Source organism: Anopheles ziemanni, chromosome 2 (assembly GCF_943734765.1).
Source record: "Anopheles ziemanni chromosome 2, idAnoZiCoDA_A2_x.2, whole genome shotgun sequence".
Classification (NCBI taxonomy): Eukaryota; Metazoa; Arthropoda; class Insecta; order Diptera; family Culicidae; genus Anopheles; species Anopheles ziemanni.
In genome coordinates this window covers 44944332-44962951 of record NC_080705.1, presented here as the reverse complement: position 1 = coordinate 44962951, position 18620 = coordinate 44944332, and the positions used below count along the sequence as shown (strand labels likewise).

The 18620-nt window shown below is 39.3% G+C and overlaps 2 protein-coding genes across 2 annotated transcripts; one reads left to right on the top strand and one right to left on the bottom strand.

Moving 5' to 3' along the window:
- The first annotated feature begins 11416 nt into the window (after positions 1-11416).
- On the top strand, positions 11417-12386 carry LOC131287548 (succinate dehydrogenase assembly factor 3, mitochondrial). The gene is made up of 4 exons (XM_058316609.1): positions 11417-11517; positions 11583-11692; positions 11776-11957; positions 12050-12386. Exons 1-3 carry the CDS (start codon positions 11460-11462, stop codon positions 11929-11931), a joined length of 324 nt encoding a protein of 107 aa, XP_058172592.1. The 5' UTR covers positions 11417-11459; the 3' UTR covers positions 11932-11957; positions 12050-12386.
- On the bottom strand, positions 11761-12608 carry LOC131287537 (dihydrofolate reductase). Its single transcript, XM_058316598.1, has 2 exons — positions 12529-12608; positions 11761-12462 (listed from the first exon to the last, which is right to left on the bottom strand). The coding sequence occupies exons 1-2, from the start codon at positions 12606-12608 to the stop codon at positions 11985-11987; spliced, it is 558 nt and encodes a 185-aa protein (XP_058172581.1). The 3' UTR covers positions 11761-11984.
- Positions 12609-18620: the final 6012 nt, after the last annotated feature.

The window sequence follows — 18620 nt, the reverse complement described above, 5'->3', positions numbered from 1 at the left end:
CAATGTTGGCGCCAACTTTCACTGCCAATACGCAGATTCTATAAGTTCTTGCACACATTGCCAATGTTGGCGCCAACTTTCACTGCCAATATGCAGATTCTATGGTATCGCCATCTGTCGGAAAAGTTTGCAACCAAATCTTGCTCAACCAAAAAATTTTGGTTGCAACCTCGCCAATGTTTGACAATTCAATATTACCCGGTTGACAAAAATTCAAATTTTTTGCAGCTGTCATGTAGTACCAGCAAGTTTTTCCATGGCAGATTGCTGGGACTCTTGCTGGAACTACATAGTACCAGCAACAATGTCAATTTCTGTCAACCGGGTAGTCAACGGCCATGTTGACAAATGCAATACTACGGGCTCAAAAACTATAACATTTACTAAATACATTACAAGCACACGTCACCGCGTGACCACATTAGGCGTCCCATACCAAAAACTTGGTACGGTCGAGCTCCAGCGTACCATACCAAATACAACCCAGCACTTCTGGGTTGGCTGACGATGGTGTGCTCGAAAGAGCTCAATGAAGTGCTCGACTTTTCATATTGGTAAGAACTCGTCGAGCAATTATCAGTTAATTTGTGAAGAGCATCTCCAAAAAGTTAATTGATAGAAAATAATAGCATATTTTAGAATCATGATGGAGTTTAAAACTGTTATTATTATGTTTCCGTACCATAATATTGTTGAAACATGACAACTTTACTCCATGGATGAAAATAATGCGCTGCAACTGTCGTTCCAACCAGGCGTTAACAAACAAAAATACTCGTTCTCTTTTCATCTTTTTTTTCTTTTATAATAATTAATACGATGTATTTATTTAAAATTTTTCTACCCGCTCTGTTGGTCATAGTTCTTAATCCAACAACTATTTCGCTTTGAAAGAAGTTATGCAGCATTCAATACGTTGATAAAAATATTCTCATGTTTTCTAGTCGTGAAACAATGTGGTAAAACGGATCTTATTGTTTTTATTTGCCTGTAATTACTATCTGTAACCGTAAACTGCTGGATTCAGTTTGAATACATAAGGTGAGCAGGACAAAGCATAGAGTTGGAGTGAGAGGTTTCGTGACTACACTTGCATCGCTCGATTCTGACAGAAAAATCGGTTTTTGACACTAGGAGCGTACCAGTTTTTTGGTATATCCTCTTATATCTTCCTTTCCTTTCCTTAACATAGGCAATGCCTGATTGTCAAATTATATCCTCTTATATCTTCCTTTCCTTTCCTTAACATAGGCAATGCCTGGTTGGGGTACGTACAACACTTCTGGGGTATTCATATGGATTTTGAAGGGGGGTATCGGAAAAGGATTGGGCTTTTGACATAACTCTTCTCAAATATGGCACCCCTTCCAAAGCGACATAAAGTCACCTTCTATATTTATACACCTTGGTTGCAACCAAAATTTTTTGGTTGAGCAAGATTTGGTGGCAAATTTTTCCAACAGATGGCGATACCATAGAATCTGCATATTGTCAGTGAAAGTTGGCGCCAACATTGGCAATGTTGGCAATCCAATCGCTGAGGGGAATCATCGAAGCGAATTGTGGCGGCTGCTAACCATTAGCAAATTTGCGGTTATTTGGCAACCTTGCAAGGGCGGCGCTGTTTACCGCACTTTCAAATGTCTTACACAAATAACCGTTAGATGGCGTATAAAAGTGATAAAGAAGTACGTTTAAATGAAATATCGTAATTAGTTGTTAAACAAAAACTATTATGTCAAAAACTGAATATGTTTTTTCCTTTCAACGCGTTCCATTAATTGTTTAGCACGACATCTAACGGTCATTTGTGTAACACATTTGAATATGCGGTGAACAGCGCCGCCATTGCAAGGTTGCCAGAAAACCGCAAATTTGCTACCGGTTAGCAGCCGCCACAATTCGCTTCGATGATTCCCCTCAGCGATTGGATCTCGCCACTATATGCTTGTAAGCCGCAATTGAGCAGGTGTATGAATCACCGCAGCGTTTGGATGGTTCAATTAACCGGTTGAAACTAGCAATGGTATGACTGAAGATACTGTATCCATCTTTTCTAGTTTTTCTACCAGCTCTCGTCGAGAGAAGAGAGGACAATTTCCTCTCCGCGAGACCAAATTTGGTCACGCACACATTTGTATTTGTTGCACCAACGCATGCGTGGTGCGTGTACAGACACGACGTGTCGCCCGAACCGGTTTACCGGTTCAGCGTTTGAAGGTCATTTGCTCTAGCAAATGAACAACCCGGTATCGGCAAGGTCGTGAGCATATTTCGCCCGGATCTCTCAAAATTTTGGGAGAGAATTCGCCTTTTCCCGCCGAAAACGAGCGGCGAAAAAAGTGAGCTAGTGGTGGTTCTTAGAAGCTTGAACTTGTGTATAAAACAGCTCATTTGGGCCACCAAGGGCCCAGCGGATGTAGGAATTGAATATCTCAAATACGTTAGATATATTGTAATAGACGCAAAGCACCAGTTTACTTACCTGTCGCTGCAATCTACCTTTAAATATATTATATCAGCCATGTCTGAGGCGCCATTTGTGAAGAATGTTATCAGAACCTCAGACATGTTCGTTTCGCGATAAAGTCCCCGGCGGGAAAGTGCGGAAAAACATCAAAAGGACTTGCTTCGCTGTTTCAGTGACCCCCCCACCAACATTTCGCTATGGAAAATGACCGCTGCTTTTCTGTGAAGTGTTCGGCTACTTTTCCTATTAAAGCAGCTCCGTTCATTTCTGATGCAGCACCGGAGTTCATGAAATAATTGAAGCGTATGAAATAATTAATGAAATAATTCAACAAATTTAAGCATTGTTTTGAACCTTTGCAAAAAAATGTGAAAAAATTCAAAAAACATTTCACAACTCTTGTTCCGTTTGTTTCTCTTTCTTCTGTTCTGTTCTGCCTTTCTCGTTCTGCTGCCTCGCTCCCCTCTGCGGTCCTATTGTAACCTCCTGATGTGTTCTGCTCGCCTGGTAGCAGGTGTTCCGCCGTTCCTTCGGCTTTGGGAATTGATATGTTGCCTGAGGGTGAAAGATGTATATATTTGTCTTTGTTATTAAAGTTTTTACTTACCATTTGATTCTGCCAGTCCGAAGCGTGTGGGGTGTTAATCTCGAATTGTTCCAGTAGTCCACCGAGAATCTTGTACACCCTCGGGTTTAACTAGGGTTTTCTTTGACCGCTTTGGTGTTTGCGTGACAGTACACGCACGCGTCGCTTGTGTATCAACGTGTGTATAACGCACGCGCGTTGACCTTGTAAATAGAACCGCTAACAAGAACCAGCTGATTCTTGTTTTGCCACACTGGTGTGGCGACAACCGATCGCACCGTATGATTATGTTTGTGATATTTTCGCGCAACATTAAATAAACATATGCGCATGGAATTTCTTTGTGTTATCATTACAGTTGTTCGTCACATTTTTAACATGTAATACAGCGTTTTACAGCTCACCTAGCAACCGGGGCAGTGTATGTAGAACATCAAGAATGATAGCCTACTGCAGAGTATTTGATGTAGAATAGCAAAACCCACAAGTGGCAACACAAACGGGTTAGTAGAAAAATCATCACTTTCTAGGATCTACCAGAATGAAAGTTGACGCATGGATGTTTGAAGTAGAGACGACCAGTTGAAAGGTACAGGATAAGGTAGGCTATGATCGCTTTTTCGCATCAGAAAACGAGCGCGAATCACAACAATCCTCGCAAAAGTATGTTTTCGACCGGAAAGCGATTTTCCCCTACTTTTACCTGCACCCCTCAACTGGTCGTGCCTACTACAAACATCCACGCGACAACTTTTATTCTGGTAGATCCTAGAAAGTGATGGATATTCTACTTACCGGTTTGTGTTGCCACTTGTGGGTTTTGCTATTCTACATCAAATACTCTGCAGTAGGCTATCATTCTTGATGTTCTACATACACTGCCCCGGTTGCTAGGTGAACTGTAAAACGCTGTAAAAGGTACTAAAATATGACCGCAAAATGTTTGATTTAAATTTCAATACAAACTGGCGCTAGGCGCAGTGTACTGCCTTCGTCATTAACATTGACCAAGCGACTAAGTTGCATGTTTTTTGTGTAACATGTGCTTTATACGTTAAGAACATGCAAAACGAAAGAACGGAGCAAAGAACAATACGAATGATCAAAGATGTACTTTTTCCTCCACGAACTTTGGTTCATACCTAGCTTGCAATATGTTACAGATAAAAAATTACTTTTACAAAGATAGGCCATGCCAAAATCTGGTTAAAAATAATTGCACAGCTTACCCACATCCACTACATCCAACTGCAAGTTGCAATGATTTTTTTCAGATTTAGATGTCGCATCGCATTTTTCATTGCTTAGCGTTTGATTGTTTCATGAGATTACGTCTTTTGGAAACTAGTAAAGATCTACACACAGATCTATAAACCAATTGGAGACAGCATTCGGAAGCAACGGATAAAAATCTAGCTCTTATCAAAAGCGACTTTTGTGTGCAAAATGCGCTCCAACATCTTCTTCCGCCGGAAACATAATCGTTTCTCAGCATAAGGTGAAATCATGTATTGACAGTTTAAAAGAGAGCAGGTTAATGGCACTCCTTAGTCAAAATGCATTCGTTGTTTAATGCTGGTAACCCTAATATAAATACATAAACTCGTGTAGCAACTGCTCAGGTGGATAGAAAATTAACCACTACCGGACAAAGATTACCGTTACTTTGTAATTAACCTTTGAACTGAGAAACACGGCCTTAACGTTTGCATTAAAAAATAGACAAATTTCGTCGGCGATAAGAAAAAAGTCAACCCAGTATATTGAATAAAGTAAATTTTATTGTAAGATTAAGATTTTAGTACTTTCAAAATAACTTCCGACGGCCAGTTGGCCTTGGCCGAAACTTTGGCTTAGCCAACCAAACCAACCATGTAGGAATGTTTTCAGTTGCTGTAAATGTTTTTTTCGATTGGTTGTAGTTGATAGGCATGAGCAAGGTGAGCAGTGTGGGATATTTCAATTATATTTGACCCATTCAACTCCTCCGATCCTCTTTACGCATGATTTACTGTGGCTAGGTATGTCCAAACCACTGAATCGTCTTTATCGTGTTTTCTGATAAAGTGGATTTATTCCGGAAGACACTGCACACTATACACTTCTCCATACGCTGGAAGTCTTGACAGGAAGAACAGCGACTTTGGGCAAATCCTTCTCGCTGATTTTCACTTTTAAAATTTATTATATTTAAAAAAAAAAAAATCGCTTTAAAAATACTGTAACAAGCTTCAACAGTAATATAAAATACTAGGCTTTTTTACCACTTGTCGCCATCTGGTTTTAAATAATCGTTGGTCACGTGGTCCGCTATTAAGCAGGATGTTTAACACACAATCAAACGTAGATGGTTGTTGTCAAACTTGTTTTAAATTTAAACGAAATGCTACTCTTTAATTTCCTTTTAACAGAAAGTTGCTAACGTGTTCCGTTTTTTCATTGGTTAAAATTTGTCTCATATTTTAAATGCCAACGTTATTGTAATATTCCCGAAATGCAAACGTTCGTCACTAATCAAGATTTAATCGGTATAAGGACAGTCTATGTCGATTATGTTGGACCTCTTTCACGCCCGAAGATAAAACTCGAAAAAGAATTCTATATTTCAAATATCAAATGGCGAACATGAATCCTTAGCATCAAACACCTCGCAATAGTTGGCGTTCGAGATCATTGATTCAAATGATCAATGTATCGCTGGGATATATTTTTGATGTTTTAAATATAATGGACACACTTTATGAATAGCCGATCATATGTTAGTTTGATATGCATTCGTTTATTCACAGGTGTAAAACGTGCAGCGGTAGCAATGGTAGCAACTGCGGGAGAAGATTAAAAATTGATTGCGGGAGAAAAAAATATCGCATCCACCCTTCTTAGAACATAACTTGAGCCAGCAACTAGCAAACTTGTAATTTGTTTTTCCAACGCTGTAATTGCTGACATGCATGTGCATGTGCATGCGCAAACAGATCGTTCCGAGCTAACAGATAAATATCATCAATAAATTGAATAATATTTGTCTATTTTCTCGTTGTCATTATAGGTATGTAACACTTATACGAATTTGTAATAACGTAAATGAAAACATACCAACATATAGAAATTCTGTCGAAGGATTCTTTATTCTATCGAGTGTTGCTTTGAAGAGACCGCACGAGAATGCTTCGAATGCTTTTGAAATCATACATTTTGGATCATCTAAAACACAATCATTTCTGAGGCGATTGAGATGATATAAATATTATTGCATAGGTATTTAGTGGAACTATCTTTTGTCTGAATGATGCACTTGGCTAGAAATAACCATTAAGGAGCAATTTTGTTTTATTTCTTCTCTTTATTGTGCATCGATAATAGATTTGAAAGCGTCAATGTTGTTTACATTGGAAAATGTTCTACCGTTGGTGGCAGCGCTGGTGCCGGTAAATAAACTTTCCGTTCAAACTGTAACGGTTTATGCTTTGCATCCGTCGCTTTATTTCATTTTTCATGCAAAGTTTCACTCAAGAGCGGGTTGAAAAATTTCGGCGCTGCAGCGCGAATGCGACGGAGCATAAGTCAGTCGCTTCGTCTCGCTCCGATCCACGGGGATAGGCCTGAGTTCATTCAAAATTGGTAGTAGGGCCACGTTGGATTCATTTTGAATGATAACGCTGTCATAATTGTTTTTGAAACATAATAAATGCTACTCTTCTTAGAACAAACTTGGGTAAATCAGTTAGTCTACATATTCCCAAAAAGGACTAGATTGTTCGTGTTGTTTGAATACGATTAGAAGAATAATGTCAACTATACTGATATTTTCATGTAAATTCTTCATTGAATTAAACACATCATATGAAAAATCGGCATTAGATGAGAATGTATGATATGACGGATTGGGACTCGGGTTCGAAGATCCGGATCTCAAAATGGATTTGAATCGAAAGATTCGAATCCCTGTAGGCATTCAGTTTCCCCATCAATAAAACTGACAGCTTTTGAAACAAAAAATACTGACAGCTTTTGCAAAACCAAGGCTGCAACCTATAAGGTTGAGTCATATTGATCGTTTTAACAGGTAAACATAGCGCCATCTTGGAATTTGTGATAACCAAAACAATCATTCGTAATGAACGTTTGAATTCAATTCGCGGTAAAAACCCAAATGAAGTCCTCCAGCCGAAATCACTGTCGTGGCTACACCATTTGTGAGCGGATATACCTAAAAGGTATGCAACGGGTGGAACACATGCCGTTGTGTGAACCGTTTGAATTGAATGTCTTATTAAATTAACCGTCACCCGTTCAACCACCTACCCGGGTAGTTTTTGGAGTTTTGCTTTGTTCTAACTTTTGATTGGATTGACGTATCGGCATGAAATTTTTAGAATGCCTAGAAAAACTCATTTTCTATCGTTTTGCTAAAGAAACAAATTTTTCCAAGGAATTTAAATAATTTTTATTTGCGTTTTTCGGTTGATACCCCTCAAACGTTCAACCGGACTACCCGGGTAGTCCATACATTTTGTATGGGAGACTCCGTTTTCCTGTACTTAAGACTTAATAACTTTTTATCTAGACGTCGGATCGATTTGAAATTTTCAGTGAGGTACTTGAGAGTGTTTCCAAAAATATTGTATAATTTTTATATTTTTAAAAATTCATTAAGTATGTTAATTTGAGGTTCCAAAAAATTTCACCATACACATTTACTACCATTTATCTGTGTAGTTCATATATTTGACATAGAAGATTGCTTTTCTGTATTTTAGTACTGATGTATTTGCTCGTAGATACTTAACTACTTTAAATTTTTTGGAAAATTGCATAAAATATCATAAAAATTAATAAACTCACAGTCGCTTCATGCTATCTTCATGCTTCAACTGGGAACAGAGTTTTGTCCGTTATTTAATTCTATTTTCGTCAGAAATGCTGTTCCTAGTAATTCTTCTATAAGTCTGTTCGGTTTTATCTATTCTAAGGATTGAGTTTTTCCATAACGCTCACTTTTACTCAGCTTTTGTTGTACTTTGAATCACACACATAGGCGATTAGAAGCGGATTAATATACGTGTTTGTGGCGTACATTTTCTGAACAAAATGATGTGAAGCATACTTGTATTTAATATTAGATTAAGATTTTTATACCTAAACGTAAGGCATAAATATTTAAATTATCGAATTCGTGTTTTCGAATGAAACAATCCTACTTGAACATTGAACATTTCTAAAACACTTTTGGAAAAAAAATTGAATAATTTTCTGAAAATTTCAAGCAATTCAGCTTCAATGATCAAAGATATGTATACTGAAATACAGAAAATGCAAACTCCTATATAAAATGTTGAAGCTACACAGGTTTGGGTCATAGATGTGAAGGGTGAAATTTTTTGGAACCTCAAATTAACATAGTTAATGAATTTTTAAAATTATAAATGTTATACAATATTTTGAGAAACACCTTCAAGTATCTTCACTAAAAATTTCAAATCGATCCGACGTCTAGAAAAAAAATTATTAAGTCTTAAGTACAGGAAAACGGAGTCTCCCATACAAAATGTATGGACTACCCGGGTAGTCCGGTTGAACGTCTACGTATGTAGGTTTGGTTGAACGGGTGACGGTTAAAGATTATGGTTTTACTGGACAGTATGTACAATATGAACTCCCTCATGCATTACTTGCATGAGTTTATGAAAATTCGGATACTCAATTAACCTAGGGGCGCTGTACGTGGGGGGCCCACGGGTCCTCCTGAATTCACAATTTTATAACATGCTTACAGCATGATGGGTTGAAAAATTGACAGCTTCATAGATTTTGATGATCTTCTAGAAAGATATTGTTACAATTGGAACCAATTTAATATTTATCTAACTAAAAATAATCGACTTTAACACTATAAAAAAGATTCGGGCGCATTGATATTTGAAATCAGAGTGATAGTTAATCTTCTTTCTAGTGGGCCAAAAGCTCCACACTAACCCTAGTTTCAAGTAGTGAATTCCGCCGGATGATGTTTGGTCTGTATTTTAGTACTGATGTATTTGCTCGTAGATACTTAACTACTTTAAATTTTTTGGAAAATTGCATAAAATATCATAAAAATTAATAAACTCACAGTCGCTTCATGCTATCTTCATGCTTCAACTGGGAACAGAGTTTTGTCCGTTATTTAATTCTATTTTCGTCAGAAATGCTGTTCCTAGTAATTCTTCTATAAGTCTGTTCGGTTTTATCTATTCTAAGGATTGAGTTTTTCCATAACGCTCACTTTTACTCAGCTTTTGTTGTACTTTGAATCACACACATAGGCGATTAGAAGCGGATTAATATACGTGTTTGTGGCGTACATTTTCTGAACAAAATGATGTGAAGCATACTTGTATTTAATATTAGATTAAGATTTTTATACCTAAACGTAAGGCATAAATATTTAAATTATCGAATTCGTGTTTTCGAATGAAACAATCCTACTTGAACATTGAACATTTCTAAAACACTTTTGGAAAAAAAATTGAATAATTTTCTGAAAATTTCAAGCAATTCAGCTTCAATGATCAAAGATATGTATACTGAAATACAGAAAATGCAAACTCCTATATAAAATGTTGAAGCTACACAGGTTTGGGTCATAGATGTGAAGGGTGAAATTTTTTGGAACCTCAAATTAACATAGTTAATGAATTTTTAAAATTATAAATGTTATACAATATTTTGAGAAACACCTTCAAGTATCTTCACTAAAAATTTCAAATCGATCCGACGTCTAGAAAAAAAATTATTAAGTCTTAAGTACAGGAAAACGGAGTCTCCCATACAAAATGTATGGACTACCCGGGTAGTCCGGTTGAACGTCTACGTATGTAGGTTTGGTTGAACGGGTGACGGTTAAAGATTATGGTTTTACTGGACAGTATGTACAATATGAACTCCCTCATGCATTACTTGCATGAGTTTATGAAAATTCGGATACTCAATTAACCTAGGGGCGCTGTACGTGGGGGGCCCACGGGTCCTCCTGAATTCACAATTTTATAACATGCTTACAGCATGATGGGTTGAAAAATTGACAGCTTCATAGATTTTGATGATCTTCTAGAAAGATATTGTTACAATTGGAACCAATTTAATATTTATCTAACTAAAAATAATCGACTTTAACACTATAAAAAAGATTCGGGCGCATTGATATTTGAAATCAGAGTGATAGTTAATCTTCTTTCTAGTGGGCCAAAAGCTCCACACTAACCCTAGTTTCAAGTAGTGAATTCCGCCGGATGATGTTTGGTCGGAAGTTTGGCAGCACTGGTAATGTTTACGTAAGCTCAAAACATCAGCTATCTGGTATCTAAATAAATGCCTTAAAACTCTTGCACACCTGAGCAATGCCTGCCAAGGTAATACCAAAGCAATACTTGACAACCTCTGTTTTTCTGTCAGAATAGCTTACCTTGGCATTGCTCATGTGTGAAGTATCAGCGCAAGTTGTCGACAAGTTGGCGACGACAACATTGTTTTAAATTTCATTCTATACTCGTTTTTACATTAAAAATAAACAACACCAGTTGTGTTTGAATGCGAATGGTTGTTTACGCTTGGTATACTGGTTTGTTTACCATTTCTGTACTAGGTAATATTGAATTGTCAAACATTGGCGAGGTTGCAACCAAAATTTTTTGGTTGAGCAAGATTTGGTTGCAAACTTTTCCGACAGATGGCGATACCATAGAATCTGCATATTGGCAGTGAAAGTTGGCGCCAACATTGGCAATGTGTGCAAGAACTTTTAAAGTTTTAAAGTTCTTGCACTTTTAAAGTTTTAAAGTTCTTGCACACATTGCCAATGTTGGCGCCAACTTTCACTGCCAATATGCAGATTCTATGGTATCGCCATCTGTCGGAAAAGTTTGCAACCAAATCTTGCTCAACCAAAAAATTTTGGTTGCAACCTCGCCAATGTTTGACAATTCAATATTACCTAGTACAGAAATGGTAAACAAACCAGTATACCAAGCATAAACAACCATTCGCATTCAAACACAACTGGTGTTGTTTATTTTTAATGTAAAAACGAGTATAGAATGAAATTTAAAACAATGTTGTCGTCGCCAACTTGTCGACAACTTGCGCTGATACTTCACACATGAGCAATGCCAAGGTAAGCTATTCTGACAGAAAAACAGAGGTTGTCAAGTATTGCTTTGGTATTACCTTGGCAGGCATTGCTCAGGTGTGCAAGAGTTTTTAGGCAACTTGCCGGTCCTTAACCTTCAGAGGTCTACATTCAGGTCAGGTTAGCTGGCGAAGGCCCAGGAAGCTGGATTCAACAGCCGTACTGGTGTAAATCCTCGCAGAAGAAAAAGAAGAAGGTATCTAAATAGGTTTGATAAGCACAGCAAACTTGCAAAAATGAATCATGGACAGAAAGTTAGAGTTCTGTACAAAACAATTCTTCGGTTGCATCGGGGTAAGCGACGGTTGTTTCTTGTGCACAGGCGTCCGATGTCACACTAAATTTCTATCACCTACTAGGTATGCCACCTGCACTACAGGAAATGGGTAACAATTATGTGAAGGATGAATTCAAAAGACACAAAAACTGTTCTCCGATGGAAAGCCAAAAGTTTATGAGTGAATGGGCGGTATGTTGATTGCGTATGATTGTTGTTCTTTATTGTTTGCCTAAACATTTATAAACTATATTTACTGCATAAAATCTCAACAGGGTTATGCGTTAAATTTGGCACAACAGTTGGGACTGCGTGGGAAACCTGGACCGATAGGAATGATTGGTGAAGATCTGACGGAAAGCCAATTGCAACATTTCCGAGACGAACAAATAGCGCAGCTCTACGAATTGCTTGTAGAAGCCAAACGATGATGATCCAGTTTGCGTATCAGTGGAATGTGAGTGGCCGACACCGTTAAGGATGCCTAATGTTTCTGCTCGTAAATTTTGTATTCATATGGAATTCCGTTCTCCTCCTGCACCTCACTAGGAACATCCTCGTCGTTAGCAACGATCGCAAAGGATTTAGGTATCTCAGGGAAGAACGCATCGCATTCAAAATGCTTTTTGATTTCCGTCAAATACACTCGATGGCAACGAGCGGATTCCATGGCTTCTTTGTACACGCTGCTTCCACCAACGATCCAAATATTCTCAATATCTTTCCCATAATCGGTGGTGTCCAGCTTATGTAGTGCCTCTTGGAGACTTTTGCACACAAGCACATCCGAAGGAAACGTATAACTGGAAGAGTTTCGGGTGAGCACGATGTTTAACCTTTCCGGCAATGGCCTTTTGGTTTCCGGGACGCCGAAATAAGTTTTTCTACCCATGATGACAGCGTTTCGTTTGTCTGCGTCAAGGACTTTTTTCGTCATGCGGGAAAAGTACTTCAATTCATGCCTAAAAGATTAAAAAATAAAGCATTTTTGCAAACAAGGATATGGCAAATAAAACAATAATTCTCACTTGAGCTTCCACGGCAGGTCTCCATTAATTCCGATGCCTCGGTTTTCACAAGCTGCAACAATGCAACTAAACTTGGACATTTTGTTTGTGAACGAAAGAAGAAAGTGAAATATTAGCGTCTCGCCAAGCCGAGTCAGCTGTTGTAATGCGGTATGTTATCTTACTAGTGGTGACAGAGTCGGAATCAAAGTGATTACTATTCAGGTGGGTTCATCCCGAACAAATCGCCTTAATTTTATTAGAAAAATAAAGAAAATTTTTGACAATCGTTCCCTGTTTTGTTTACGTATTCAATTGGTCAGTTATTGTTATTTTCAAAAATTTTTGTTGTTATTTTTAATAGTGAGGAACATGCTGTTGATATCGAGTTTATCTATTTTTTGTCCAAATAGTGCGTAGAATGTGAAAAAACGCGTGTTCAATGTTATTTGACGTAGGTCGTTTGGCCGTGCGGTGCACACAATTGCCTCGCGATGGCCATCAGATTAGCGTAAGCGATATTGCGAACTTACTTAAGTTAATTTAACAGCAAGAGTAATCGTTTAAACTACTTCCGGTACCTTTTTTACACATTATTGGTAAACAAAACAGGGAACGATTGAAAAAAAATAGTTTCAATATGGCGGCCACAACCAGGCCTTCGAGCTCACCTCTCTTAGGCCGCTAATAGACGGCGCGCGTCCGACGCGTCCGCGTCCCGAATGTTATCGAACATCAGTCAAAATGGGGTCTAATTGACGTTTAACGAATTGTCATTTAGGTTCATCCAGACGATGGCAATCTTTTCGTCAATCTTTCGCACACATTCAAACATGGTTGTCAGCCATGTGCAAAAATGGCGGATTCTGTCCAGACGATGGCAATCAATGTTCATCAATGTTTCCAACAATGTTCAAGGTTTCTAAACATTTTTCATGGCATATAGTTACAGGTGAACGTCGATTATCCGGGGGTGTCGGGACCGGGAGGTCCACGGATAATCGAATTCCACGGATAATCGAACATATACGTAAAATTCGTTAATACCTGGTTTGAGTCTCGGCTAGTTCACTTTTAACCAGTTCCATTTAGTGGATTAATCATAAAAAATGGTTGAATTATTTTTCTATGGTAGTTTTTATTGCTATTTTGATCCGACAAATTTTATTTGACACATTATTGCTAAAACATTTTGTGAACAAACCTGAAATTCATGGAAATATTTCAACCCGGTTGTGCAGTTGTCAGTTGCAAGACACCCGGATAATCCGCCCCCCGGTTAATCCGGCCCCGGATAATCGACGTCCGACTGTATCTTGTAAAATATGTATCAATAGAAAGTAACAACATATGGTAACTAGTTAACATCACAAAAGTGAATTTAATTAGTGGCATGATAGTAAAACTGAACCAACACTTGCCCAAATTAAACTGACTCGTTCTAATTAATAATTTACTTAAGGTTCGTACAGGATATAGCTTAGCTTCGTTACCTTGTTGAATGCCAAACGGATCGCTGTCAACATTGCTCGTCAATGTTTCCAGCTTATCCATCGACCCATGGATAGCTCGTCAATTCGTTCGGCAATGTTGCTTGGCACACACATACAGTCAACGAAATCGTGTACGAATACGGTAAACGTCAACATTGCCGAGAAACATTGCTGTCGTCTGGATGAACCTTTTACCCGCGTGGGACGCGCATCGTCTAGCTAACCACCCGCCATTTTGAACGCGCGTCGCCAGCTTAAAAACATTTTATTTTAAGTATTTAAGAAGAAAAACTCATTCTTTCTTAGCGTGGCAGGTGTGATGTGTGTTTTTATACAACATCCACTCAACGAACTAATTATAACTGATCATTTATATTGAAACGTCAACGGACGCGCTAGCGCCTGGAACGCAGAGTTGCTTGCTCGAAGCAACTCTGCGTCCAGGCAGGCGCGTCGGCTAGCGCGTGCCGTAAGTGAGAAGATGTCAGTTTGACAGATTGTAGATAACATTCGGGACACGCACGCGTCGGACGCGCGCCGTCTATTATCGGCCTTAGAACCCACCTTGATCGGAATTCCTGCCGAATTCCATTGCGTACCAATCCGTTGACGGATTCCAAAGAATTGGATCGTATTCGACGGATTCGGATCAGATTTGAATTGTTTGGAACTCGCTCTGATTCGATTCTGATTTGTTTTGATTCCTAATTGATCCGAATTTATTTGAATTTGATGTGACTCGATTCAGACACGAGGTAAGTCGAATTAGTCACGTCACGAGTCGATGTAGAGACAAAGTGATTGATTTCAGTTTACTAGAATCGAAAGCTGGATAGAATGGATTGGACCAAGGTGGGTTCTAAGTGATAGTAATCACTGTATCACTGTAGGTGGGAAAGTAATCACTTTGGATTGGGCATAGCTGGAGTTTTTCTCGCAATTAACTTAACCCTTGTTTCTCCAAAAGTTGGTGCTTGGTGGGTACCAAGATGATTAAATACTGAACTTATAGTGTGTATTTATCTTGGTGGGTACCCAAGGAGAACCCAAATAACCATTTGCGTGCTTTAACCTCGCGATGAGTTGATATCCGTTCAAAAACCGAGGGTTATCCGTTCAACGGATAGTTGTGACAATAGCAGCGGCATCCGTGCAATTTTTGAGAGGTGAGCGCGCGAGAGCCCCAGACCCGAGAGTTACTTCCGAGAGATTTTTCTTTCGCTTCTACGCGCGGCTGTGACGTCACAACCCTTGCGCGAATGACTACACTGGACGAAGTTTGTTGTTGCGTTTTCATCTTTTTATTTCTCGATTTCTTGTGAATCCAATAACACCGAAAACTAAGTTAACATCGATGATCCATCAAGAACAGCATACACACTATACAATAAACTATTTCGTATGAAATACACACACTTCACTGCAGAGCTTACCTGCTAGTTGAGGAAGTTTTTTGCTCAGCTTCTATCGGTCAGGTGCGTTGCTCCGGAACTTATCATTCTGCGTAAAAAGATGTCTCCAACTAGCTAGGATCGTAGATTGAATAGTTGATAGCTGATTGAATACCAGATATACTACCCTGCAACAGATGAAATGTAAAAATTATATGTAATTATCGCCGAAAAACTTTAGCGAACTTACCGTGTTGCTTGTTTACGTCGATCTGGCAAAATCGCTCTACGCATGTGATGAACGCAGCGAAGGAGTAAAAAATATTCACGTCTCCATCGTTCTAATGGAGAAATGCAAGCTCATGCTTGAAGCGACGGAGCACGCAGCGACCGATGCACGCAGCGACGGATACACGCAGTGACTGAGACAAACGCACATCGCGATGTTCCGCAATGGAAAATTTTGAGCTCGGTGCGCTCCTCGTGTACGGGAGAGAGCGCGATGCAGGGTGCGCGCGTTCGATCACCCAAAAAAGATCTCTCCATCGAAAAATACGAGAACGGGATCGAAAAATTTGGCTAAGTTCGCGAGCGACGGGTCTTCGCCACTATCGCGGCATCTGCGCACGGCAATCATCGAGGGTGGCATCGCAAAAATCGGCTAAGTCCGAGAGAGCTGGTTTTTTTTTGTATGGAGTTTTCTCTGGCATGCTCAATTTTCAAAAAGAACCCATCCCAGGCTGGTTGGGAACCGTGCTGCACTCTCCTACCAAAGGTGTACAGTAGATATCCGACATACGCGGTACTCGACAAACGGGATTCGGAGATACGCGGTTTTCAAAATTTGACAGTAGATTGGGTTTTTTACATCGATGTAAATTCTTGAGATGTACAACCACACAAATCAACTCAAGATTTTTATTTCATTAATTGCAATTTATGTTGTTTGAATACGCTTGAATTGCATTAATATTAATGCACAAAGTAAAAGTTTGAATATTCTATGATACATGTAAACAAGAACTCGATCGCTTAACTCCTAGTATACGCTATGTGTCAAGCACTATTCGAGATACGTGGCAAATTCGAGATACGCGGATTTCTCTGGTCCCCATTATCCGCGAAAGTCGGATATCGACTGTACATGTTTACCAACAAACACCTTGCCAAATGTATTTTTGGTAGGCTTTTTGACATGTACACCTTAAAACTGGCCAAAAGTGTATTTTTGGTAGGCAGGTACACCCCGCATTCTACCAAAGATGTATTTTTGGTAGGCTTTGATGGCATGTACACCTCCTAACCTACCAACGGTGTTTTTTTTTGTGGGCACTGGTGTTTCGTGAAGAACTTGCTGTCAAAGTTTGGTCAACTAGCAGGCTGTGTTTTTCTACCCCATTTGTTATTTGTTTTTTGTTATAACCGTGTAGTGTACGAAACGGACCGAGTTGTTAGAATGAAACGCAGTAGCACAGTTATCGGTGGCGGTTGGACATTATCGGTTGTTACAGGGAGTCATATAGCATCGGTGGCGGGATAGCGGCGCATGGATCGATCGATTCGGGGTGGTTAACCGGGGCTCAGTTAACTCGCACCAGACGGTAAGTAAGTGTGTATAAACCAACAGCAGATTCTTAGCAGCAGTTCTTATTGATGATTTTCAATATCTCGACAAGGAAGAACATCAACGCGTTCTGATTGTTTTCGCTGGCCATGGTGGAGTGGTGCTGCACATCGTACATCGAAACTGCCTACTACGATCCGGGGTCGCTGTTAGCCAGCACGAACCAGAGGAGGTCCCGGACGATTTCTGGATGTTTCACCTGATATGCCGAACCGGACGATGATTATAATAAAACAAACAAAAATATTTTCCTGTATGAAAATAATTATTTTGGAAAGAAAAGATATCCTGAACCCAACTCATATGAATTACTGCGAATGGGTATACGTTTTTTGCCACGTATAGTCAGAAATAGGTGTTATAAACGCACTGTCACGTCAAAAGCGTTCTCTTTTGAAGCGTCCCGCAAGTATAAAGAGAACTGCTGCAAAAGAAGGGGTAAAAGAATTCTGAAAATGTGTTTTGCCATGTAGTCAGAAATAGGTGTTATAAACGTACAGTCACGTTGTCAAAAGAGTTCCTTTTTGAGGTGTATCGCAAGTGTAAACAGAATTGTTTTTACACTTCTTTTCAGAATTCTGTTTACACTTAGATTGCATAGGAAATCTGATGCAAAAGAAGTGTAAAAAGAATTCTGAAAAGAAGAGCGGGCAGTTCTGAAGAGAATTCTTTTACACCTGCATAACACCAAAATTTCTCGTTGGGTATATATATACCCAAGGAGAACCTTGCTGCACTTTCCTACCAAAGGTGTACATGACTACCAAAAAGAATCTTGCCAAGTGTATTTTTGGTAGGCATGGACTCCTCATAACCTACCAATAATTGTTTTTTGGAAGGCACCGCAGTGGAAAGAGGAACTGGCTGTCAAACCTTTGTTTGTTTACTGTTTACTGTTTACTGTGCAAGTCTGGCCAACTAGCAAGCATTCGACCGTGTTTTTACCAGCGTATTCGTTGTTTCATTAGCTGTTAGATTTTTCTTATAGCCATTGTTACCGGGTGTAACATAGTATCGGTGGCCAGTGTTCGATAGCAGCGCTTGGATCGACCGACTCGTGGTGGTTAACCCGGGCCGTGTTAACTCGCATCAGACAGTAAGTACGTGTGTAAGAACCCACAGCAGAGAGTTCTTACTGATGATGATTTGTCCGCACTTTTCACACATTTCAGTGTCTCGACAAGGCGGAAGAAGCGGCTTGAAATAAACATCAATGCGTTCTACGTGTTTTCGCTGGCCATGACGGAGTGGTGCTGCACATCGTACATCGAAGGAGCCTGTTACGATCCATGGTCGCTGTTTGCCAGCAAGAACCAGAGGAGGGGTCGGACGATTTCTGAATATTTCCCCTGATTGCCATTTCGAACCGGACGATATGTATATATTATTATCGATGTATCAAAATAACAAAACAAACAAACATATTTTCCTGCATGAAAATAATTATTTTGGGAAAGAAAAGATATCCTGAACCCAGCTCATATAATTTACTACGAATGGGTCTACGTTGTTTGCCACATATAGTCAGAAATAGGTGTTATAAACGCACTGTCACGTCAAAAGCGTTCTCTTTTGAAGCGTCCCGCAAGTATAAAGAGAACTGCT

What these genes read in the sequence shown, in the direction of transcription:
- LOC131287548 (XM_058316609.1), top strand. Translation starts at nt 11,460, where the DNA reads ATGAATCATGGACAGAAAGTTAGAGTTCTGTACAAAACAATTCTTCGG. An exon ending in AATTCTTCGGTTGCATCGGG is followed by an intron (nt 11,518 to 11,582) that starts GTAAGCGACGGT and finishes ATCACCTACTAG; the next exon opens with GTATGCCACCTGCACTACAG. An exon ending in AGTTTATGAGTGAATGGGCG is followed by an intron (nt 11,693 to 11,775) that starts GTATGTTGATTG and finishes AAATCTCAACAG; the next exon opens with GGTTATGCGTTAAATTTGGC.
- LOC131287537 (XM_058316598.1), bottom strand. Translation starts at nt 12,608, where the DNA reads ATGTCCAAGTTTAGTTGCATTGTTGCAGCTTGTGAAAACCGAGGCATC. An exon ending in GACCTGCCGTGGAAGCTCAA is followed by an intron (nt 12,463 to 12,528) that starts GTGAGAATTATT and finishes TTAATCTTTTAG; the next exon opens with GCATGAATTGAAGTACTTTT.